Genomic DNA, 26,066 nt, shown 5'->3' on the forward strand with positions numbered 1-26,066 from the left:
TTCAATTAGCTCATTTTGTAACTGTGGTGATTAAGATAAGTTCCTACATAATATAAAAAGCTTGTATTTATTTCAAAGTATTTTCTAGTAGATATTTATTGTTATAATTATGTTTAAGGCTTCCAATTCCAAAAGATTCTGAGTGGTTTACAACAACAAAATACGCAACTAAAAAATTACACAACAAAGCACAGATTAAAAAGCAACTAAAGCAATAAAAAACATGACAGAGGTTTTGCAAACGCACTACCCCCACGCCTAGGAAGAGCCATCTAGTAAGAAACTTCTGGAAGCCCCGGAGAGTGGACATTATATTCATGGGATCAAGAATAGAATAGAATAGAATAGAATAGAATAGAATAGAATAGAATAGAATAGAATAGAATAGAATAGTATAGTATAGTATAGTATAGTATAGTATAGTATAGTATAGTATAGTATAGTATAGTATAGTATAGTATAGTATAGAATAGAACAGTTTTTTTATTGGCCAAGTGTGACACATAAGGAATCTGTCTTGGTGCATATGCTCTCAGTGTACATAAAAGAAAAGAGACGTTCATCAAGAATCATAAGGTACAACACTTAATGATAGTCATAGGGTACAAATAAGCAATCAAGTAACAATCAATATCAATATACCTCGTAAGGATACAAACAACAAAGTTACAGTCATACAGTCAAAAGTGGAAGTAGATAGGTGATGGGAACGATAAGAAAATTAATAGTAGTGCAGACTTAATAAAGTTTGACGGTGTTGAGGGAATTATTTGTTTAGCAGAGTGATAGTGTTCGGAAAAAACTGTTCTTGTGTCTAGTTGTTCTGGTGTGCAGTGCTTTATAGCGTCATTTTAAGGGTAGAAGTTGAAACAGTTTATGTCCAGGATATGAGGGTTCTGTAAATATTTTCACAGCCCTCTTTTTGACTCGTGCAGTATATAGGTCCTCAATGGAAGGCAGGTTGGTAGTAATTGTTTTTTCTGCAGTTCTAATTATCCTCTGAAGTCTGTATTTGTCTTGTTGTGCTGCAGAACCAAACCAGACAGTTATAGAGGTGCAGATGACAGACTCAATAATTCCGCTGTAGAACTGGATCAGCAGCTCCTTGAGCAATTTACGCTTTCTGAGTTCGCGCAAAAAGAACATTCTTTGTTGTGCTTTTTTGATGACCTTTTTGATGTTAGGTGTCCATTTTAGGTCTTGAGAGATGGTAGAACCTAGAAATTTGAAGGTCTCTACTGTTGATACTGTGTTGTCTAGTATTGTAAGAGGTGGTAGTATGGGAGGGCTTCTCTTAAAGTCCACCACCATTTCTATGGTTTTGAGTGTGTTCAGTTCCAGATTGTTCCGGTCGCACCACAAGGCTAGTTGTTCAACCTCCCATCTGTATGCGATTTCATCATTGTCTCGAATGAGACCAATCACTGTTGTGTCATCTGCGAACTTCAGAAGTTTTAACAGATGGATTATTAGAGATGCAATCATTGGTATACAGAGAGAAGTGGGAAGAGCACATAGCCTGGGGGGGGGGGCTGTGTTAATTGTACAGGTATCTGATGTGATTCTGCTTAGCTTCACCTGCTGCTTCCTGTTTGTTAGGAAGCTTATGATCCACTTACAAGTGTGTTCAGGTACCTGTAGCTGATTTAGCTTAGTTAGAAGAGTGTCTGGAATGATGGTATAGAATGCTGAACTAAAGCCTATAAAAAGGAAATCGCATACAGATGGGAGGTTGAACAACCAGGTCTTTGGAGATGCAAGATGTTGTAGGATGTAGAGCAGAGCCATATTAATAGCATCATCTGTTGATCTATTTGCTTGGTATGCAAATTGCAAGGGGTCTAACAGCAGATCTGTGATGGTTTTCAAGTGGGACAGCAATAGCCTTTCAAAGGTTTTCATGACTACAGATGTTAGAGCAACTGACTTGTAGTCATTCAGTTCCTTGATGGTGGGCTTCTTCGGCACTGGAATGATAGTAGATCCTTAGAAAAGCATTAATGGCAGAGAAGATATCTTGGCCTTCCTCTCTTATTACAAAATTTAAGCACCTATGACTTTTTTTTAATTAAAAAGTTTTACAAAGTTTTTGCAAATTCTCCCTCCACCCCTCCCCCCTCTCCCCAATCCCCCCACCCCACCCCACCGGACTTCCCGGAGCAAAATACAGGGTATAACATTTAACAATCATAAGTTAGACTACACTAACTATCCATAGACTCTCCTCCCTCCCTTGGAACCTTAACTCCCTTTTTATATATAAAAAAAGAATACAAGGACAATTCTTACATTCTATTCATTCATAAGCTATTTGATACTTCTTAGTCTGATACTTATTTTGAATATAATCAATCCATCTTCTCCATTCCGATATGTATCTTTCTTGTGAATAGTCTTTCAAGTACGCTGAAATTTTTGCCATCTCTGCTAAGTTTGCTACTTTTAATGTCTATTCTTCAATAGTAAGCAATTGTTCCTTCTTCCAGTATTGCGCTACCAATAGTCTAGCTGCTGATATTAAATTTAAAATCAGTTTACTCTCTATTACTGTACAATCCGTAATTATACCCAGTAAAAACAACTGCGGAGTAAATTTTATCTTCTTTTTCAAAATATTTTGCATAATCCACCAAATTTTTATCTAAAATGATTTGATTTTTTTACAAGCACCTATGACTTTTAAAGACTCTTGTTCCATTAGGATTTAAACCAGGTGTGTCCAACTGTGGTCTGTGAACCACATGTGGCCCTGGACAGACAGTAATGTGGCCCATAAAACTGTACACTTTTAACATTGTTATGTAATTTATATACATTAACTATATTACATCTTTTCTATATGGCCCAAGACTATTCCTCTTCACTCCAGGTGACCCAGGCAAGCCAAAAGGCTCGAAAAACCTGGTTTAAAGCAACACTAGGAAGATTTCAGTCTTACAGTCTATTCTGATTTATGTTTTCCCAACAAGCACCTGATGCAAAAGGCACACATATTTAAATAAATACATTTAAAACCAAAACTGTACAAAAAGTCTGTTTCTGCCTGCCATTTCTCCCCACATCCATCTTTCAATCAAGTCAAAATCATTTCCATCATTTTTTCACTATTGGCTGAAAGAAAGTGGAAAAAGTTCTTTATAATGCTACTACTGCAATAACTAGAAAAGAGCTTAAATGGAAGGTAGGAGCTCTATTCAGTTGCATACACACTGAGGAGGGAGGGGACTCCAACCCAGGTCTCAGCAATGGACTATTTCCAAATGATTCTTTGCACATAGACAGGCCTCTGTGTCAATACACAGAGACTAAAAAAAACAAAACCCAATGAGGTGTGGCAATAATAATAATAATAATAATAATAATAATAATAATAATAATAATAATAATAATAATAATAATAATAATAATAATAATAATAATAATATTTTAATTTGTATACCGCCCTTCTCCTGAAGGACTCAGGGCGGTGAACAGGCAGATAAAATATACATACACACAATAATTAAAAACATCCCTTAAAAAACTAATTTAAATGCCCAAAATATAAAAAATTTTACGTACTTCCCCGTAAAATCACAGAATTTTAAAAACCCATCCAATAAAAATAAGAATCAGGCTAGTCCAGCCATACGGAATAAATAAGTTTTAAGTTCGCGGCGAAAGGTCCTAAGGTCAGGTAATTGTCGAAGTCCGAGGGGAAGTTCGTTCCACAGGGTCGGAGCCCCCACAGAGAAGGCCCTCCCCCTGGGGGCCGCCAGTCGACACTGTTTGGCTGACGGCACCCTGAGGAGTCCCTCTCTGTGGGAACGTACCGGACGATGGGAGATAGAAGCCGGCAGTAGACGGTCCCGTAGATAGCCCGGTCCTAAACCATGGAGCGCTTTAAAGGTGGTAACCAATACCTTGAAGCGCACCCGGAAAACAACAGGTAGCCAGTGCAGTCTGCGCAGGATAGGTGTTATATGGGAGCTCCGAGACGCTCCCTCAATAACCCGCGCAGCCGCATTCTGAACTAGCTGAAGTCTCCGGGTGCTCTTCAAGGGGAGCCCCATGTAGAGAGCATTGCAGTAGTCCAGGCGAGAGGTAACGAGAGCATGAGTGACTGTGCATAAGGCATCCCGGTCCAGGAAGGGACGCAACTGGCGGATCAGGCGAACCTGGTAAAATGCTCTCCTGGAGACGGTCGCCAAATGATCTTCAAAGGACAACCGACCATCCAGGAGCACGCCCAAGTTGCGTACCTTCTCCATCGGGGCCAATGATTCACCCCCGACAGACAGCCGCATCTGCAGCTGACTGTACCGAGGTGCCGGCATCCACAGCCACTCCGTCTTGGAGGGATTAAGTTTGAGCCTGTTCCTCCCCATCCAGACCCGTATGGCCTCCAGACACCGGGACAGCACTTCGACAGCTTCACTGGGGTGGCCCGGGGTGGAAAAGTACAGCTGGGTATCATCAGCGTACAGTTGGTATCTCACCCCAAAGCCACTGATGATCTCACCCAGCGGCTTCATATAGATGTTGAACAGGAGGGGTGAGAGAATCGACCCCTGTGGCACCCACACATGAGGCACCTTGAGTCGACCTCTGCCCCCCTGTCAACACCGTCTGCGTCCGATCAGAGAGGTAGGAGGAGAACCACCGATAAACGGTGCCTCCCACTCCCAACCACTCCAACCGGCGCAGCAGGATACCATGGTCGATGGTATCAAAAGCCGCTGAGAGGTCTAATAGGACCAGGGCAGAGGAATAACCCCTATCCCTGGCCCTCCAGAGATCATCCACCAGTGCGACCAAAGCTGTCTCCGTACTGTATCCGGGCCGAAGCCGGACTGGAACGGGTCTAGATAGACAGCTTCATCCAGGTACTGGGGTAGCTGACATGCCACCACACTCTCAACAACCTTCGCCCTGAAGCGAAGATTGGAGACTGGCCGGTTGTTCCCTAAAACAGCTGGGTCCAGGGAAGGCTTGAGGTGGGGTCTCACCACTGCCTCTTTCAAGGCCGCGGGAAAGACCCCCTCCCGCAAAGAAGCATTTGTAATCCCCTGGAGCCAGCCTCGCGTCACCTCCTGAGTAGCCAGTACTAACCAGGAGGGACACGGATCCAGTAAACATGTGGTGGCGTTCAGCCTACCCAGCAACCTGTCCATGTCCTCGGGAGTCACAGGATCAAAGTCATCCCAAACCACCTCAACAAGACGGGCCTCAGAACCCTCGCCTGGATCTACCCAATTTTGATCCAATCCGTCCAAGCTGAACGATTTTGTCGATAGATAATCAAGAACTCCTCGGCACGCCTTGTAGGTCCTCCCGCCTCCTGTGGAAGAAGAGGGCGGGCCACCCGAAACAGGGCGTCCGGGTGGTTATATGCCGACGCAATGAGGGAGGAACGAGGAACGCCAAGAACCCTCATTGCCACTAGGTAGGTCCTACTATAGGACCTAACTAGTGTCCGGTCAGCTTCAGAGCGGCTGGACCTCCAGGCACTCTCTAGGCGCCTTCTCCGGCGCTTCATCTCCCTCAGCTCCTTGGAGAACCAAGGAGCTGGTTGAGACCGACGCCGGGTCAGAGGCCGCAAAGGCACGACGCGGTCCAAAGCTCCCGCCGCGGCCGCTCCCAGGCCGCAACTAGCTCTTCAGTCGAGTCGTGGGCCAGGTGCTCGGAAATGGCCCAAGCCCCGCCAGGAACCTCTCCGGGTCCATCAGGCGCCTGGGACGGAACCAGCGCATTGGTTCCGTCTCCCTGCGGTGGTGGGTAGCGGTCAGAAAGTCTAGACGAAGGAGAAAATGATCTGACCATGACAAAGGTTCAACAACTAAATCATTTAAAACCAGATCATTAGACCACTGGCCAGAGATAAAAATCAGATCTAGGGTACCTCCCCCGACGTGGGTAGGGCCGTCAATTAACTGAATCAGGTCCATGGGCGTCATGGAAGTTATGAACTCCTGAGCTGCGGAAGATGCTACGCCGGCTGATGGCAAATTGAAATCCCCCATGACCAACAGTCTGGGGGTTTCAACTGCCAACCCGGCCAGCAACTCCAACAGCTCAGGCAGGGCTGTAGTCACGCAGCAAGGAGCCAGGTACGTGATCAACAAGCCCACCTGAGTTCTACGACCCCACTTCACGAAGAGGGATTCACACCCAGCTATCTGAGGCACAGTGGTTTCCCTCGGCTCGAGACTCTCCTTAATGATAACCGCCACCCCTCCACCCCTACCCTGGGCCCTCGGCTGATGGAATGCTCGGAAGCTTGGTGGGCACATCTCCACTAGGGGACCCCTTCGTGCCCAACCAGGTCTCCGTAATGCCCATAACGTCCGCGGTCCCTTCCTGAATAAGATCTGCAATCAGGGGGGCTTTATTAACCGCGGACCTGGCATTACATAACATCAGCCGGAGGCCCAGGTCCCGATTACTCTGGCCACTCGGGTCACGGGAAATTTCTGGGGGGCCGGAGCACGCAATCGTCAGAACAGCGAGGGCGAGCCCCCGAGACCTGATGTGGCCCCCCCCTTCTGTCATATCTGCCTCTCCCACTTACCGTAGTAATAACTCGACCCTGACAAACTGGAACGACACCCCTCGCCATAACCCCAGGACCTATTAAGTTACCGCCGCGAACACATGGTGGACCTAGACCCCTCCCTGACGGGTTTTCCCCCCCACCCATCCACCCCCCCCATTAAAATTCCCATTAAAACTCCCCTTAAAAAACGATTAAAACAATTAATTAAAAATCCCCTAAGTCTCCTGCAAGAAAAAAGTATTAGCATCTTGAATGTATCTTCCAACTTTTTTCTCAATTATTTTAGGAACTCCAAACAACTCTGAAAGGTAAAAATTCTCCATATATGGGCAAGAGAATTCGGACAACCAGGTTACTCAGGCTGAAAGCAGTTAACTTCTACCTCCAATTCTGGAAAGTATGATGGTCTTCAGAGATTCCATGTCTCTTGTAGCACAATCCTGAGAATGTTTACTCAGAAGCATACACACCAAACATACAACTTATTTCCAACAAGTATGCTTTTAACTATACTTTTGAATACAATTCAGCATAGTACTCTGATTTGATTCTTTCTTCATAGAGAGTGAGGAATCTTGAGGTGTAGTGCTGTAGCAATGGCCACACTGGTGAAGATCATCCCGCATCTTATGAGCCAATGTTAAATAATTCAGAGACTTTCACCAGATTTTAAAGAACAGTCTTCCCCCCAAAACAAAACAAAACAAAACAAAACAGGTTAACAGAGTTTGTCAGAGGAGTTCCATAAGAGAAAGAGAGGAGAGCAACCAAAGAAGCTGTGAGTTCTGAGGGGTTCTGTGCCGCGCTGTGAGAAAAAGACCACTACTGTTGATTATCCAGCGGAGTAAGGGCAGAAAGTCTGAATAGCGCTTCTCCATTAGCAGAGACTGAAACAGGGATATATAAAGCAAGTGGGTTCTAGATAGAAGCCAATAAGGTCAATCAATCAGAATAGAGCTGGAAGGGAGTTGGAGTTCTTCTAGTCCAATGCACACACACACCCGCCTCAAGCAGGAGACTGTATACCATTTTGGACAGGTGACTGTCCAGTCTTTTCTTAAAAATCTTCAGTGATGAAACACTCAAAACTTCTGACAGCAAGCTGTTCCACTGCTTAATTGTCCTCATTGTTAGGCAGTTAACAGAACTGAATTAGGAATGCTAATAGAATTGAAATGCCCTTAAGGGTGTCCTGCTTTCCCATCCAGCAAGTCAACCATGACATCAAACTGGCTCTAAGTGCGTACAAGTACAGGATTAAATGACTAATGCTCCAAAAACTACAATTAATTATACTATCACATTATAAAAAGGATATCCTAAATGAAAAGGCCTATGGCATGTAATAGGATAAACACCTGTACATTCACATTAATAGGCAAGAATATATTAAACAACTTCTCATATTCAAAGTGGCATGTGGTGATAAGGGACAGCAAAATGTAGTTACTTCTTTGCTCTTATCTTATTTCCCAACTGTTGTTCAGCAGCCCTATTTAGAATGATTTGCTAGGGAGAAACAAGCACAGGATCATCTGCAGGGAATATCATCTGCTCCAAGGAATATTTTAACTACTAGCCAGATAGTCATTCAGATCTGCTCAGAGCTGGACAGAAGTTAGTACAAACAGAAGAATCAAGTGAAGGCTCTTTCCACAAAGGACATAAATAAGCATGTTTCTAAGGGGTGAGGAGAATCAAAGGAGAAAGGCAATTATCTACCATCCCTGTAGCAAAGGGGTGGGAAAAAGTGAAGAGAGATGAATAAAGGAATGAGAGTAAAGGATCAGAAGGAAAGATAAAATCTCAGTAATTATTTTGCTACCACCTCTTATAAAACTGGAGAAAGAGAATGTTGGTACTATTTAATACAGTACAATTGGAACTATTGAATGAAGTAGCCTAGTGCTACTAATAAAACTTGAATCAACCAGTTGTTATTACAATTACCAAAATCACTAGTTATGACAAAAGTACAGGCTTCAGCAGCTATTGAGTTATCAAATTAGAAGTGATTGAAAAGCAACAAACAATTACTGAGGAAATTTCAGGTGCAGAGATATTATATTTTGAAAGTAACTCTATTTTGCCTGCTACAATAAACTAAAAATACTCCAAAAGTTTCCATTAGATTGTCACTTATCAGAAGAGTGTTTCCTGTAATCCCTCTCTAAATTATAGATTTAAATCCAAATCTTAGACATCTCTGGAGTTAAATAGAAATGCAGATTTCTTCTAGGAACAACTTTTTCTACTACTAGAGTTAAGAGATCTAATGATGTTCAAGTAGCCAAATGATAAGCTATTATCAATATCTCTGCAAAAAAAATTGTAAACTCATTGCCACCCGATTTTAACTTTCAGAAAAGTTGGACATTTGTTTGGCAGCTCATAATTTAAGAATCCTAGAGTGTAAATTTTTAAGATTGAAAATCGTGCCATGATTTAAATGTTTTGTAGAATTGGATTTTTGTTTCTATTAACACTAATCAATTCAACATCTAAAATATAACTCCCATCACAGTTCCTAGTAATTATTCAGAAGAGATGTGCCTCTGACTTTCACAAGCTGGAAGAATTCTACATGCACATGTAATTGATTCTGATAGAAAGGCTTTCTTTTTTAAATAACAGTTTCCATATGGTGCATTAGAAGACACATTTTGATATAGCATTTATTAGCAACAGATATTACTTAGTTTCATTATTCAAGTTAAGGAAAACTGATGGGTTTTAAATTTTCATACCAGACTCTTTCTTTAACATAATTAGAATAAAATTGCACCATTACAAGCTTGAAAAACATACATTAATAAAATTTCAAAGAAAATATGACTTTAGTCACTGGATAGCAATGAAATTTGGTACTATAATTTAGAATACACAAATATTTCACTTCAGGAAATTATGAATAACTTTCAACACATACAGTATACAAAGAATAGGGAAATTGTTTTCTTGTCATTAGATACCATTTCTTTGCTACTGAGTTTTCTGGTTGAGTTTTTTTTCAGAAGAAGCAGTTGGTGGAAACTTGACTTATTCTAATTCAGGAAGGGTATTAAAACTTGTCAAATGTTTAAATACTTCTCAGAGTAAATAGTTAAGCAATAACCTGGTGTTAAGGAAGTCTTAAAAAAAGATGGCAGAGAGTTAAATATAGTCAGCAGAAACAGACTACAGATGGTGTCACTAAAGAGGATTTGGATCAAATGAAAATGGCTTACACTTCATAAAGGACTCCTGGGAAGAGCTGGGCTACATCTTATAATGACGAGGAAGTTTCAGGCAGGCAGTACCCAGTCTCATCAGTAGAACCTCACAAGAGAACAAAAGAGCCAAGGTAGCAAAAACTCAGAGGGGAACATGCAACCAAGGATTAAATTCAGGTAATTCAAACATAAAGAGAGAACCTGGAAGTCAAGAGTTTCTCAGGAAATTACAACAGAAAAGTTTGTAGGTACTGCCACTCAAAGCCTCAAATAAATAAATAAATAAATAAATAAATAAATAAATAAATAAATAAATAAATAAATAAATAAATAAATAAATAAATAAATAAATAAATAAATAAATAAATAAATAAATAAATAAAAATATAAATAAATAAATAAATAAATAATATATATATATATATATATATATATATATATATATATATATATATATATATATATATATATATATATATATATATATAAATATATATATATAGGTCTTTGGTTGTTCGGGTTTTCTCCCGTGTAAAATTGGAAGTGTCTTGGCGACGTTTCGACGAAGTTCCAAAGGATTCAACTTTGCAGTCACTCCCAAATACATCCCCACCGAAACCATTATATGCGGAGTTGAAACCAGCCTGACCAAAATCAACCCCGATGACGCTAACAAAATCAGACTCGAGATCTCCAACATCCTCTGCACCAGCAAGCCACCCAAAAGCAACTTACCCAAAGAGGAACAGACAGCACTACTTAACCTGAAAAAAGATACCAGCATAATAATCCTACCAGCAGACAAGGGCAACGCCACGGTGGTTATGAACACATCTGACTACCAAACCAAATTAACCAACCTACTCCAAGACCCTGCATACAAGCCCCAAACACAGACCCCACCACCTACCTAGAAAAACCACTAGATCCAAAATAAAAGCCTCCCCATCAGCGAAGAAATCCAACAAAGAATCATTCCCAGAGAAATCATCCAGATGCCCTAAGCTCTATGGCCTCCCAAGATACACAAAGAAGGAACCCCCACTCAGACCCATAGTCAGCTCCATAGGCTCACCTCTACAAAACCTAGCCAAATTTCTCGCCAAACAACTACAGCCCTATGCAGAATCCATCACCTCACACGTAAAAACTCATTCCAGTTCATAGAGATCATAAAGAAACAAAACTTACAGCCCAGCGACCTACTCGTGAGCTTTGATGTCATATCCCTCTTCACCCAAGTGCCAATCAAAGAAGCCTTGACAGCTATCCAAAACAAATATAACCCCCCCAAGCACATCCTAGATCTGACCAACCACTGCCTATCCAACACATACTTCATCTATAATGGACAAAAATACAAACAAGAAGAAGGAGCACCCATGGGATCACCCCTCTCACCTGTCATTGCCAATCTCTACATGGAACACTTTGAAACCCAAGCTCTAGAAAAATCTGATCACAAACCCAAACTCTGGCTCAGATATGTAGACGACACCTTCATAATCTGGCCACACGGGAAAGAAAAACTTGACAACTTCCTCACACACCTCAATAGCCTACACCCCAAAATACAGTTCACCATGGAAACAGAAGTTAATAACCAACTTCCCTTCCTGGATGTCTTAGTCTACAGAAAACCCAATGGCTCCCTAGGACACACCATCTACCAGAAGAAAACACACACAAACCGCTATCTGCACGCACTCTCACACCACCACCCAGCACAGATCAACTCCGTAGCCAAGACACTCATCTCCAGAACAAAATGCTTAGCTGATGAACAACACCTAAAACCCGAACTAGACACTCTCACTAACGTACTAACATCCAATGGATTCCAAAACAAATAAGATTACCAAGCTAATCCAAAAGAACCCCCACTAACATCCAAGACAGAGAACAAGAAAACGGCACAGCCCTCCTCCCATATATAAAAGGCACCACAGACAGAATCAGCAAGATCCTCCACAAACACAACATCAAGACAGCATTCTGCACAAACAGAAAAATATCCACCATCCTAAGAAACCCCAAAGACAAAATTGAGTTAGAAAATCAAGGAGTATATGAAATCCCATGCACCGCCTGCCCCACCACATACATTGGACAAACCAACAGAAGAATAAGTGCACGATTGAAGAACACAAGAACTCATTCAAAAAGAGGAACCAACTTCTTCCTGGTCCAACACTTTAAAGTCACAGGACATGATATTGACTTTAAAAGACCAGAACTATCGCCAAAACTGAACACTTTAACAACAGAATAATCAGAGAAGCCATTGAGATAGAAAACGCCCACACAGCATGAACAAACGAGATGACACCTCCGCCTACCAGCCATTTGGAAACCCGCCCTTATTGACAAACGAGTCCCTAACACGAGGAATGACACCAGACCCACACTCACGAGGTCCACACAGGATGTCACCACCGCACATCCACCCAGAAAGCAGACCCAAACCCACACTGATCATGAAGCACGACCAAGGACCAGAAGCCAGACCGCAGCTGCAACATTAGCCATTTCAAACCCCTCCAATCCATACATGCAGCAGACTGACACCCACTATGAAGATGTAGCACGACCACAAAGCCAAACAACAGCTATGCAGCTCACCAGCTCAAATCCCCCTGCAACACAGACTAAACTGAGCACAACCAAGCCCCCACCAACACAGGACACACCCCCAGCCAATCAGAGCACAAAAACCCCATCCAATCAGAGCACAGCCAAGCTCCCACCCAATCAGTTCAAACCCCACAAGCAGTTAAAAGGAAGAAACAGCTGCGATCACACATTGCTCCCAGAAGCACGAAGCTGAAGCCTGAAGATGACGAATGAGACTTCGTCGAAACGTCGCCAAGACACTTCCAATTTTACACGGGAGAAAACCCGAACAACCAAAGACCTATATATATATATATATATATATATATATATATATAAATATAAATATAAATATAAATATAAATATAAATATAAATATAAATATAAATATATATAAAGTATTGGAAATAAGCAGGAAGAATGAGAGATTCTACGTCAGGAAGACCAATACAATTTGATAGCCATCCTTGAAATGGTAGGATAATATCTGTGATTGACTACAACTTGTACAACTTGTAAGCTACATGTTCCTTAAAAAACAGTCCCACTATAATAGTATGTGAGAATGACTTTGGGAGTCCAGAAGAAGAAGAGTCCGACATGCAAGTTTTTATTACTGTAACCTTACAATAATGGTAGGATTATTACTCATGGTTTGTATTTCTCGTGTAGACTATCTTGAAGGGCCAACAGCAGCCTTCCAAATCTGGAAGCACCTCTCCCCTCCTCTATTTTTATTTTCCAGAAAATTAGAGAAGTTCCTTTCCAAGATGCTTCCCATATCCCATTTTCCTCTGTGGGCCGAGATGCCTTTTGCATGACTATTATCTAGGCTAGAGTCCTTCCTCCTGTCTCCCAAGGTCATCTCCACATACCATTACAGCAGGGGTGTCAAACTAGATTTCTTCGCTGGCCGGATCAGTATTGTAGTTTTCCGTGGGCTGGCTGGGGGGGAGAGGGGGAGACGGGACGGACACCTCCTGCAGCACTTTGCCAGCCAAAACGGGCCACGGGGGCCACAAGTGGCTCATTTTTGTTTTAGACAGCCTCCTGCAACACTTTGGTGGCCAAAATGGGGTGTAGGGGAGCAGTGCCCTATTTTGGCCAGCAAAGTGTTGCAGGAGGCCATCCAGACCTAAAACAGGCTGCGTGGGGGCCGTGCATGGTCCCCCATGCCCCATTTTGGCTGCCAGAGGCATCATAGGCCAGTCCTTTGCTATTTCCAGGCCGGCTCCACAAGCCAGATTTAACCACCCTGTGGGTCAGATCTGGCCCGCGGGCCATGAATTTGACATCCCTGCTTTACAGCAACAGAAGACTGAAAATGTTTTACCATATAAAAAGAAAAATACGTACTTGCATAAACACCTAGGGCCAGGCTAGGGAAACCCCTTGAAAGTGTATGGGAAAGAATAAAAGGAAAGAAACAAAAGTGATATCATCATAGGAGTTTATTACGGACTACCTGGGCAGGCAGAAGACACAGATGAGGCTTTTCTATGTCAGACAACCAGTCTTTCAAAGAGGCACGCAATCCCGATAATTATTTCAATTATTCTGACATCTGAAGGGAATCCAATTCTGCCAAGTTAACTTTGTTAACTCCAAGAAATTCTTGTCCACTCTTGCTGTCAGTTTCAGTTGTCAGAAGATAGAAGAAAGAACAAGTCTGCTATCTGTGCCTAATTCTCACCAACAGGGAGCATTTCAAAGAAACAAAACCGACTGGTATGATAGAGGAAGGTGATTGTGTTATCCTTGAATTTATAATACCCATGGAGGAGAAACTGAGAAAAGTCAGATCTGCATATTGCATTTCAAAAGAGCAAATGTTGATAAACTTCAAGGGAAGATAGGCCAGATTCAATGGCTTGAAGTTCTTAAAGGAGAAAAATGTCTAGGAAGATTGGAAAATCCTACAAAGTGGTAGAGTAAGAGCATAATTATAAACAACTTTTACGAGAAGTTAACAGGACTCCAATACAACCAAAGCAGATACACTTGGAGCTCTCAAAGATGTCAGACAGAAAAAAGAAAGATCTGAATAGATAATAGAACCCTAACACAAAGCCGTCTCAGGAAACTACAGGAATCATATCAGAAAGGTTAAAACTCAGAAGGCGATGAAGTTTCTGATTGATAGCAAAAATATCAACAAAAATATTCTATGTTTATCTATCTTCTTCTCAATTTCGTTAATCACCACATCATAATTAAGTTTTTTCAATTCTTTAACCTTAAGTGAAAGCACTATACCCAAATATTTCAATGTGTTTTTAATCCTTATCCCAAATTGCTCTTGCATATTCTCAGACTCATTACCATTACTATCCATCAATAATTCTGACTTTGACCAATTTACTTTCAATCCTGTCATTTCTTCGAATTCTATCAAATGCTTATATATCTTTTTCAAATCTTTCTCTACATTTTTCAAAATAATTAAAGTATCATCCGCATACAAATTTATCTTATACCCCTTATATCCTTCTAATTCTTCATCTTTTTCTATCATTTTTGTCAATATTTCCATAGCCAATAAAAATAATGTTGGGGACAGGGGACATCCTTGTCTCGTACCAGCTTCTAATTTTATCTCTTCAGTTAATATTCCATTCACCTTCACTCTTGCACTGCTCTTTTGGTATAATTTTGAAATAACATGTATAAACTTATTGCCAAAGCCTAAAGCCTCCACAATTACTTTAATTGTTTCCCACTGTACAGAATCAAAAGCTTTAAAAATATCCAATGATACTATACCAATTTTATCACCATTATATTCAGCTACATCTATAATATTTAATACTCGTCTAACAATATCACTCATGTATCTACCCTTCACAAAGCCTACTTGATTATAACTTATATATCTATCTATAAATCTATTTAATCTATTACTTATAATAGCAGTAAATATCTTTGCATCCTGATTAATTAAAGAAATGGGCCGATAGGACTCAATCCTTTCTAAATCTTTATCTGGTTTAGGAATTAGGGATATCACCGTTCTATTCCATGACGAAGGTACTTCCCCACCATGTAATATTCCATTAAATAATTTTTGCAATCTTGGTATTATTAATTCTTTAAATTCTTTATAAAACTCAATAGGTAATCCATCCTCACCTGGAGCTTTCCCTAATTTTAATTTTTGTATTATTCCATTAATCTCATCTTGTGTTATATCTTCTTCCATCAATTCCTTATATGTTTGATCAATTTTCACCACATACTTTTCTAAATAGCTTTGCAATTTTCCCGATTAATTGGTTTCTTTGAATATAGTTTCTGAAAAAATTTCTAACCACTTCACATTTCTCTAATTTTTTATAACATCTTATACCTCTATCATCTATCAAAACTCCAATTTCTCTCTTCTCTCTTTTATCTTTCGCCATCTTTGCCAATAATTTAGAATTTCTATTACTAAATTCAAAAAAATTCCTATTTAAAAATCTCAAATTTCTTTTTACTAACTCTGTATCTTCTTCTATCATTTTATTTCTTAACATATTAAGCTCCTGAAGAATTTTTTTTTCTTTAGTAAGCAAAAATTGATTTTCCAATTCTTTAATCTGATTTTTATCTCTTTCCATTTTAATTTTATAATTTTTATATTTCCTACTTGATAATTTAATACTCTCCCCTCTAAACACCGCTTTCATCGCATCCCAAACAATTTCAAATTTAACCTCCCCGTTATCATTTAATCTCCAACTTTCCTCCAGTTTTTTAAATATCCATTTTTTATCCTTTTCATTTTTATACAATTTCTCGTCATATCTCCAATAGCTTCTTTTTTTCTCAAAATTAAAATCTAAGTCCACCATAACTTCTGCATGATCAGAATCTTTAAAAATTCCCACATCTACCTTATCCACATTATTCAACAAATCTTTAGAAAGAAAAATATAATCAATTCTAGAATATGTATTATATATCTTAGAAAAAAAAGTGTATACTCTCTCAATTCCTTTAACCTCTCTCCACACATCAACCACGCCATTTCGAAGCATCCACATATTTAAAATCCCCATTTTATTTGCTCCTCCACAGCGGGTGGGATTAGTACTATCTATTTTATCTCTGATTAATTAAAATCCCCAGCCACAATTACTTTCCTACACTTTCATTCTCCAAAATTTTGTTATTTTTCAAGAAATTCTCTTTGTTTTCATTCGGTAAATATAAATTAACAAGTGTCACTTTTTCCTCATTAAGATTTCCAACAATTATTACATATCTTCCATCTTCATCCAAAATTACCTTATATTTTTCAAAGTACACCCTATCTGATATCAGTGTTGCAACTCCTCTAGCTTTTGAAGTTCCAAATGCTTTTTCATATATTTGCATACCTTTTATATACATTCTATTTGAATCTTCAGATTTCTGATGGGTTTCTTGTAAAAATAAAATGTCTGGCAAATCCCTTTTAATCTTAAGCTCCAATCTTCTTCTTTTAATCTGGTTCCCTGTACCCTTCACATTCCATGACATTATTTTTATAACTCCCATTTAAAATATAAATTTTTTAATCCTATCCCCGCATCTTCCTTTCTGTGCCCACCACCCAACATTAAACTACCATATTTAACATATAAACAACAATAAGAAAACAGAAAAAAAACAAAAAACAAAACAGACAATAAAGTACAAACAATCTTCTTCCCCCACATCCTCATCGATTTCGCCTCTATAAAGAGAATGGGGAGAGGGGACGTGCCAATGCCCGGGCCACTTCTTTCGGGCTGTCTATTTAAATTCGTATGGTATCCGGATAGTGGTAAAAATACTTAAAGGTGAAGATAATAATTATTGGAGAGATTTAGAGTTAAGGGATATAGAGAAATTTGGATCAAGGTGGTTTTTAGATAAAGCAAATTTAAAATGTGTAAGTAGAAGTTATTGGTTAAAGGGATTAAGTAAAATGTGGAACAAATTTGTTAAAATTTTAATTCCGGATATAATCTTTTTGGGGGAGACAACTGGAATTTGGCCAATTAAAAATAATATAAAACGTAATGAAGTGATTAAAGAGGAAAATATAGAAATTATTAGAGATTGGATAAAAGTTATGGGAAATGAAAGGAGGAATAAAGAAATTATTGAAAAATTAGGGTTAAGTTGGTTTGAAAAAATACAGATAGAAAAATGGACAAAAAAACTAAAGGAAAGTTATTCAATAAATAGATGTGAAACTGAATTTGAATATTTAGTATCTCGGATTATGAAAGATGAAATTGGGCTAAAGAGACTCGTTAGTAGGGTTTATAAGATTATAAATTCTGATGAAAAATTACAAAGAGTGATGAGGACAAATTGGGAAAAAGATCTTAATATTGAAATATCAGAATCAGATTGGAATGTGAATTGGAAGAGTAGAATTATGAGAACTTTATCTATAAGGATTAAAGAGCACAATTATAAAGTTGTTTGGAAATGGTATTTGACTCCAGTAAGATTGTCACAAATGGATAAAAAACCTAGTAAAAAATGTTGGAGATGTGAGATGGAATTGGGGACTTATGAACATATGTGGTATAATTGTGATAAGGTTAAAAAGTTTTGGCAACAATTGGAGAAAATGATATTTGAAATGATGGGGAAAGTAATAACATTGAGAGTGGAAACTATATTATTGTTGGTAATTAAGGAAATAGAATTAACAAAATATGAAAAAGAATTGATTAGAATTATGATTATAATAGGTAGAATTATAATAGCTAGATATTGGAAACTAGATGTGATTTTTAGAATAGAAGAGTGGAATTCTGAAATGTGGAAATTAGCTTTAAATGATAAAATGACATGTGATATTAAAATTAGAAGTGGTGTGTATAAAGAAGATATTTTCTGGAAGACTTGGAAACCATTTGTGGACTTTGCGCTTGGAACATTGGACGCTTCAGTACCTGTACCTCGAGAACGTGGATTTTGGCAATCATGAGGATATATCCGAAGACCCAAATCTTCCTTTTATGTATAGCACAAGGGTGTAATAATGTATTTTTTTTGTTTGTTTGTTGTAAAAAAAGTAATAAAAAAAAAAAATATTCTATGAATATCTTGGAAATGAAGGTCAAAGAGAACACAGATTCACTGCAAAGACAAAATGGTAAATTGTTAATGGGAGCAGAGTTAATGTTATCCTCAAAATGGCATGAAAAAATAAAAAAACTGCATGAAGGGCTATATTGGCCTAGTTAAACTAAATTGTTTTAAAAAATGTATATGTGAATGGTATTAGTCTAATCTCTTTTAGCTATGTTAGTGTAAAACTTTTAATGTTTTCTTTTTCTCCTCTCATACTTTTACTTTGATTGGCTTACTAATTTTACTTCATTTCTGCTCTCTGTATAACAGTTCTTATTCCGGCAGACAATAGCTTAGCACGTGGTTTTGTAACAAAATCACATCAGAAATCAACACAACATGCACCCCAAATTTACATTTATTACTTCTGTTATTAATTTACAGTTTTAAGTATCTATTCATATAGACTCTAGCTGGTTTACAAAATCAAAACAGCAACGTAAAATAAAAGCAGTCCTAAAGTATAAGTCTGACCTCCTATTTAAATAACAACAAAACAATTCTAATGGACACCTAATCATCAGTGGATCAATAACTGAATGCCCTCTGAAAAAGAAGTGCTCTTTTTCAGCACCTTTCAGAATGTCAAGAGCTAAACGTTATTTCTACAACAGATAGATTTCTTTACAATGAAAACTAAACTGACTGGATATTTAAATAGAACTGGATTAAATATCATCTGGCAGTTTCCTTGTGGTTTATTTAACCATGAGGTTAAGTAACCACATCGATTACGTGCAAAAAAAATGTTTTTGTGGGGGGGGAGGAAGCCAGGTATAATTTAACATGAATCCACATTAGCTACTGGGCTTAATTAAAAGTACATCACTCTTTTAAATCCACATAATTATAGTCTTCTGACAGCCAGGTTGGTGTAGTAGTTAAGGCATCAGGCTGGAAACCTGGATACAAGTTTCTATAATAAAATACAATATAATAGAAATCTAGAATAGATTTTCTATAATAACCCTGATCTAAATGCACCACTGAGAGCTAGTATATAGGGTAAAGTGATCAAGGTACCAGACTAGAGACTGAGAGACCGTGAGTTCTAGTCCTGCCTTGAGCACAAAGCCAGTTGGGCCAGTCACTCTCTCTTAGCCCTAGGAAGGAGGCAAGGGCAAAGCACTTCTGAAAAAAACTTGCCAAGAAAAATGCAGGGACTCATTCAGGCAGTCTTCAGAAGTCAAGACAAACTGAAAGGCAAACCCTGATAAAGCATAGCACAAAAGGCATTCTTATTAATGTATTTTACTCTTTAGCCATAACAGAAGTCTTTTAAGGGCCACAGTGTCGGCTTTCTTCAAGAACATGTGTACATACATTTATGCATACAGTATGCATATTTGTGTGCATGTATATGCAGAAATTAAAATAGCAGGATTTATATGAATTGTCCTGAAGACTTAAGCACTCATTAAAATTTACCAAAGATCCTCAAAAGTAACCTTTTAAAAATCTATCAATCACAGATTAACAGCACTAATACGGGAAAAAATGACATGCATTAATCTCTGGCAAGAGGACTAGAAGAATATTCAAAATAATGTTTTTCAAATAGCAATTTGGCTCATAGTTCAGTTAACAGATGAAATGTAGTTCTTTCAAGAGCACCTGACAGCCCTTCCTGTTAATTACTGCATTACTGGAAGCAGAAGTTCAAAGAGAAATTTGGAGAAACTAGACAGAGAGAAATCTCGTTTAAAGAATCTGTTGTGGGCGGGGAGATGTGTGGCATTCTATGATCTGGAAAAAACAGAGTTCTCCCATATTATCCATATCTCCAGAATCTTGACCGCAGAATAATGAAAAACCTCATAGCTGGCTGAACCAAGCCTGGAATCATTTGAAATTCCTTATGTGAAACATTTTATTTTGCTCACTTGAACAGTCATAACGTTCTCCAGATGTATAGTTGGGATCAATACAGGTAGTTCTCGATTTACAACCATATGTTTAGTTACAATGGCACTGAAAAAAGTGACATGACTTTTCACACTTATGACCGTTGCAGCATCCCCATGATCACATGATCAAAATTCAGAGGCTTGGCAACTGGGATGTATTTATGATAGTTGCAGAATCCTAGGATCATGTGATCGCCTTCTGCAACCTTCTGACAAGCAAAGTCAATGGGGAATCCAGATTCACTTTACAACCATGTTTCTGACTTGACCACTGCAGTGGTTCAATTGACAACTGTGGCAAGAAAGGTCCCAAAATGAAGCAAAACTCACTTAACAATTGTCTCGCTTAGCAACAGAAATTTGGGGCTAAATTTGGTTGTAAGTTGAGGACTACCTGTATTATTTTGTACAGTATTCTCAATTTTTAATTGTTCACTTAATGTTTATAACCTACATTGGATAAAGAATCCTTTTGAATAGAGGGAAGATAATCTGATTCATGAAGTACAGTATGTGAACCTTAAGGCACACAGGAACTCTTTATAGAAGAATGTATCTGGAAGACAATATGCCTTGTGTGAAATACTTATTTCAGAATAATGGTAATGCCTGAAAAAGGTGCTGGGCCATGTATCGAGCAGTATTAAGTATATATTTAACTGATGGCTACTAACAGCTGAACAAACAAACAAAACATTATTTTGATTAGAGTTATACATTGCTTCAGATTAAAGGGCAAAATAAGGCAACGTGAATAGTCCACAACATAAAGCAATTATATCATTTTCTAGAATTATCTGATTGCCTACTCTGATTTTAATTGTTCATTATTTTATGGATACTGGCTTTACAGGTATGTTTTATGTTTTGTATATTTTTTTATTAAAAAAGTCCTACATTTGTATTATACCAATAGGAAGGTGGGGTATAACTTCAAGAAAATTTAAGTTAATCTGGAGCTGAAAGCTTGCAAATGCTTCATGCCAACCGAGGAACTAAAAGAATACTTGAATTGAGAATGTTCTCTCTTGGTTTGCCATGTATGAAATTCCTGGCAGATGTGGCACCCTAAGGAAGACATTTCCACTAGATTTTAAATGACAATCAGAAACATGCGGGAGCAAGTACTTTGCTAGACAGCGATGACTTAAGTTAAAAAGAACTCTGTATGTCATCACAACTGAATTTATTTGGGCAGTAAACCTGCAGCCAGGGCACTGCTTTTGAAAAAGGTCTAACTATTCATTGTAAGATGTTCCTTTTAGCATTTTATACTAATTAGAACTTCTAAGCCTGGAGATTATTTGAGTTTACTTGTCAAATGTTACCTCAAAGACTTGATTTTTTAAAATTTCAAATCTTTTAACCACTGAACAGCTTGAAATCGTAGTTTACTAGAGAAGCCTGAAATTGCTAAGCTTCAAACATATTGTATTCTCCAAAACTGGCAAACAATTCTTATCTCCTGTAAAGTTAGAGAACCGAAGACAGTGTGTGATGATAACAATCAAATCCAACCATATTTATCTGCCAGCAGAGTGGACAGCTTTAGCAGGACAGATTCTCCATCAGGACTCCCCTGCAGTCCATCTAAGGCAGGGGTGTCAAACTCAAGGCCCAGGGGCCGGATCTGGCCCGTGGGGTATTTAGATCTGGGGACGCCCTGGAAACAACAAATGACTTTCCTGCAGTGCTTCTGCCAGCGAAAACGCGCTCTCTAGCTCCATTTTGGGCTGCCATGGCCTCCTGCCACCCTCTGCCAGTGAAAATGGAGCTCAGGAGCCCGTTTTCGCTGGCAGAGCACTCGGGCCTCCACAGGCGCCCCTGACAGGAGTGAAGTTGAGCTGGCCACTCCCACCCTGGTCCCTCCATCTCAGTCCCCCAAGGTCAAACACAACCCTGATGCAGCCCTCAATGAAACCGACTTTGACACCCCTAATCTAAAGTTTCTTAAAAACTGTTTTGAAAAACCATCACATAGGATGAAATGTTCTTTCTTTGTTGTAGCATTTCCAATTTTTAGAAAGAATAATTATTTTTAATTGTGTTACCGGAATGTTTGAGTCCAGTATGGTTGGTTTATAATGAATAATTTCAGTTTTACTGAAATATATTTATTTTAACCCAAATTAGACTTGGGGAATTTGTATGTAAGAATCAATTCATTAGTGTGGCCTATAAACTCTGTAAATAGGAGGGAGGGAGGGAGGGAGGGAGGGAGGTCAGAGACTTGCTTGTTGAAGATTTCTTCTCTGGGGGACTATCACCTACACCAGGGGTATGAAACTCATGGTCAGCAGGCCGGATGCGTCACATGCTGGCCATGCCCATGCCCGGTTTAGTGAAGGGGGGAAAAGTTGTGGTATGTCACGTGATGATGCCGTGACAACGCGAGTTTGAAAACCCTGACCTACACAGATGCCAGCAAAAGAACCTTCTTGACAATTATTATCTTTGAAATAGATGACTCCTTGATATCCAGTCATCTTCCAGCTTATTTGTCTTTTAAAGGGACCTGAAAGGACTTGCCACAAAGAGGGGGTCAACCTGTTTTCCAAAGCACCTGAGGGCAGGACAAGAAGCAATGGATGGAAACTAGTCAAGGAGAGAACCAACCTAGAACTAAGGAGAATTTTCTTGACAGTAAGAACTATTAACCAATGGAACAGCTTGCCTCCAAAAGCTGTGGATGCTCCATCACTGGATATTTTTAAGAGATACTGGATAGCCATTTGTCCCGAACGGTATAGGCTCTCCTACTTGTGCATAGGGTTGGACTAAGGTCCCTTCCAACTCTGTTATTCTGTATTCTAAAGACTCAGCTGCTTAAGAAGCCATTTGAGGATATAGACATTTGGCCCAACACAACCAAAGGGTTCTGCCCTGTTATGGTTTGTGGAAAGTCAATGTTTTAGATTTTTTTTTATTTTAATATTTACTGTAGCGTTCTGTAAGCCACTTAGAGTCTCTGGATATCAAGCAGTCCACAAGCATTAGTAAATAAATAAAATAAATATTGGCATCACTACATCATTGCTTTTCAACATGATAAATAATTCCTATTTTCTTTTTGTAATCTTTGTAAACATAAAGTAAACTAACCATACCAACTTATAATGAGAAAAGAATCCTGATGAGATCCAACTGTGCAGAGAGGATGTGAAAGCAACTGCTGCTTTTGTCTTTAGTGTTTATGTAAACTAAACAGATGTTTTAGTGTGCACGGACATTGCTTGTGGACGCTAGAAGTGTTCCAAAGAGAACTGTTAAGAACTGAGCATTGTTCTCACCAACCCATTTACCTTGTCTGCGTCTACTTTTCCTCTGATGAATTCAGACTTCCAGAACTGCAGAGCTTGCTCTAGTGTTAAGCCAATGCCCTTGAGAAATAAGCCATATTGCATACGGCCTCCATGACGGAGATGATGGTTATCACGCAGAGCTTTGTGGAGCTGGCGCATGCAGAGAGGAAATGATTTAACTGAAAGCTGTAACAAGAAAACTTGGATTAATGATCTGCTGACTACATTAACTTAAAGGCTGTATTTTGATCACCAATCAGAAAGGTGAAGCATTAGAGAAGAGAATATTTGCATACAGTAGACTACGGGGACATAGGAAAAACTCTATTTCACAATTTCAATATACTGTCAACATTTAGTTCTAATTTTTTGGGGCAAACGCAAGAATAAATGGAAAACAGATGTTAAAACATATTAAAATTGTATTAATTACAGTAAAAGGCATACATCAATAGAAGTAATTAATCTAGAGTCTCATTCTATTTTGATAGCATCTTTACTATCCCTCCCTCTAATATATTCTAAATTAATGTCACAGATGTCAGTTATCTGGAACTATTTTTCTGTTCATTTAAAGCTGTTTACCATATTTATTTAAAAGGAAGACAAGGCTAAATTTGATTGCCTACCATTAATACTAGGAAGCACTCATAGGAAAAAAAAAAGATCAATACAGATAAACATTTCTGTGTACTTCTATGTCTGGCTTTCCTACTTTGTAAACTTTGATATCACCGTCAGCCAAACCAACTCCTGGCCTTCAGATCAGGGGAGAAATGCTCCCGGTTCGGACCGGATCACGCAATCCGGTAGGGATGGGGGTGGGTAGTTCGCAGAACCGGGTGCACAAATCCCTTCCCCCCCCCCGGCCATGCCCATCCAATCACCCTTTCCCCACTTGCCTACTTGGCAGCTTGCTGCTTCTTTCGGGCTCGCTCTGCCTTGCTTCGGCTGCTGCAATCAATTGCATCAGCTAGCAACTCAATCTGCCTGCCTGTAATCCATCTCATCGGTGAGCAACTCAATCTGCCTGCCTTGTCCCTTGAATTGGGTAAGTAACTGGGAGGAGGGCTTTAAAAAAATAGTTAATTGGGGGTTTTTTAGGAGTTTTTTTTTTTAGACATAGCAATTTAAAGTTAAGGAAGTTTTAAATTTAGCTGCTTTAATCTAAAAATATAAATAAAATAAAATAAACTGAAATAAAATAATAAAATAAAATATTTGTGAGATTTGGTGTGTTTCTGTAGTTTTCTAACTACACAAACACACAAAATCTCACAAAGCTGTATGTGGCATTTTGTGTGTGTGTGTGTGTGTGTGTGTGAGTTGTGTTCTGTTGTGTTGTGTGTGTGTAAAGTGTGAAAGTTGGTTTTTGAGCTTTTTGTGGCTGTGTGAGGTTCCTGCTTGTTGCAGGGGCCATTTTGGGTGAGGTGCAGCTGCTTTTACATTGTGTGTGAGTCAGTTGTGTGCGTGTAAAGTGTGAAAGTTGGGTTTTATTACCTCTTACTGTTTTGTGTACTTTGTTTATTATTTTTATTATTTATTGTTATTGGCCATGCCCACCCGGTCACCTGACCACCAAGCCATGCCCATCAATTAAGCCATGCCCACAGAACCAGTAGGGAAAATTTTTAGATTTCACTCCTGCTCCACATATATATGCATACAACATACTTATATTTGTACATATATCCATTCCAGAAAAGGGAAGGGCCAACACAAAAATATACATTTTTCTTAACTGAACTAGCAACCGCTAAATAAAATTGATTTCTTGTAAAATAACACCCCATCACCTGCAAATACTAACCATTTTGTCCCATAGAAATGCATGCTACAATATACACACACACTCCTTCCTCCTTCCAGAAAAACAACAAGACAATAACAAATATTGGCTGATAAGAAATATAAAGTATTAGCTTTGAAACCAGATATAGTACGTCCAAGAGATAATTTTTTTCAGGCAGCCAATTAGGGCCAGGTCCTCTGGCTACTGTGGAAATTGCAGGAAATTGAACTGCAGGAAATTGAACAAGAGAGAGGAAGGGATGCTTGGGTGATTGAAGAGGCAAGTGGATAACTTTGCTGGTCTGTTACTATACAGCAGCAACTGAGGAAAGGTGCCCCAGTGATGATATTCTGGTTTCCTCTTATTAGCTGTTGCCAGGGATTAGGGTTCGATGCCTGAACTCGTCACAAATGGGCATGGGCTCATGTGAAAGGTTTGCTTTACTTATGCTCCTGAGTATTACTCATATTCTCTTCTTGTTTCATGTATTTTAAACCAACTTATGTTCATTTAACAATACATTGTTCTATGAGTTAGTTTTATTCTTCAATTCTTTATATATAGACCACTGAAATCTCTATATGAATGTTGCCATCAGTACGTTTG

General features: G+C 38.9%; 1 protein-coding gene across 1 annotated transcript in view; it reads right to left on the minus strand.

Annotated features, from left to right (window-relative positions):
- The window catches only part of PRIM2 (DNA primase subunit 2), a 95,880-nt gene that overhangs the window by 17,536 nt on the left and 52,278 nt on the right, over positions 1-26,066 (minus strand). Inside the window, exon 11 of the mRNA XM_058176669.1 lies at positions 23,669-23,854. Coding sequence (XP_058032652.1) covers positions 23,669-23,854 — 186 coding nt within the window. The remainder of the gene's footprint in view (positions 1-23,668; positions 23,855-26,066) is intronic.

Source organism: Ahaetulla prasina, chromosome 1 (assembly GCF_028640845.1).
Source record: "Ahaetulla prasina isolate Xishuangbanna chromosome 1, ASM2864084v1, whole genome shotgun sequence".
In the NCBI taxonomy this organism is placed as follows: Eukaryota; Metazoa; Chordata; class Lepidosauria; order Squamata; family Colubridae; genus Ahaetulla; species Ahaetulla prasina.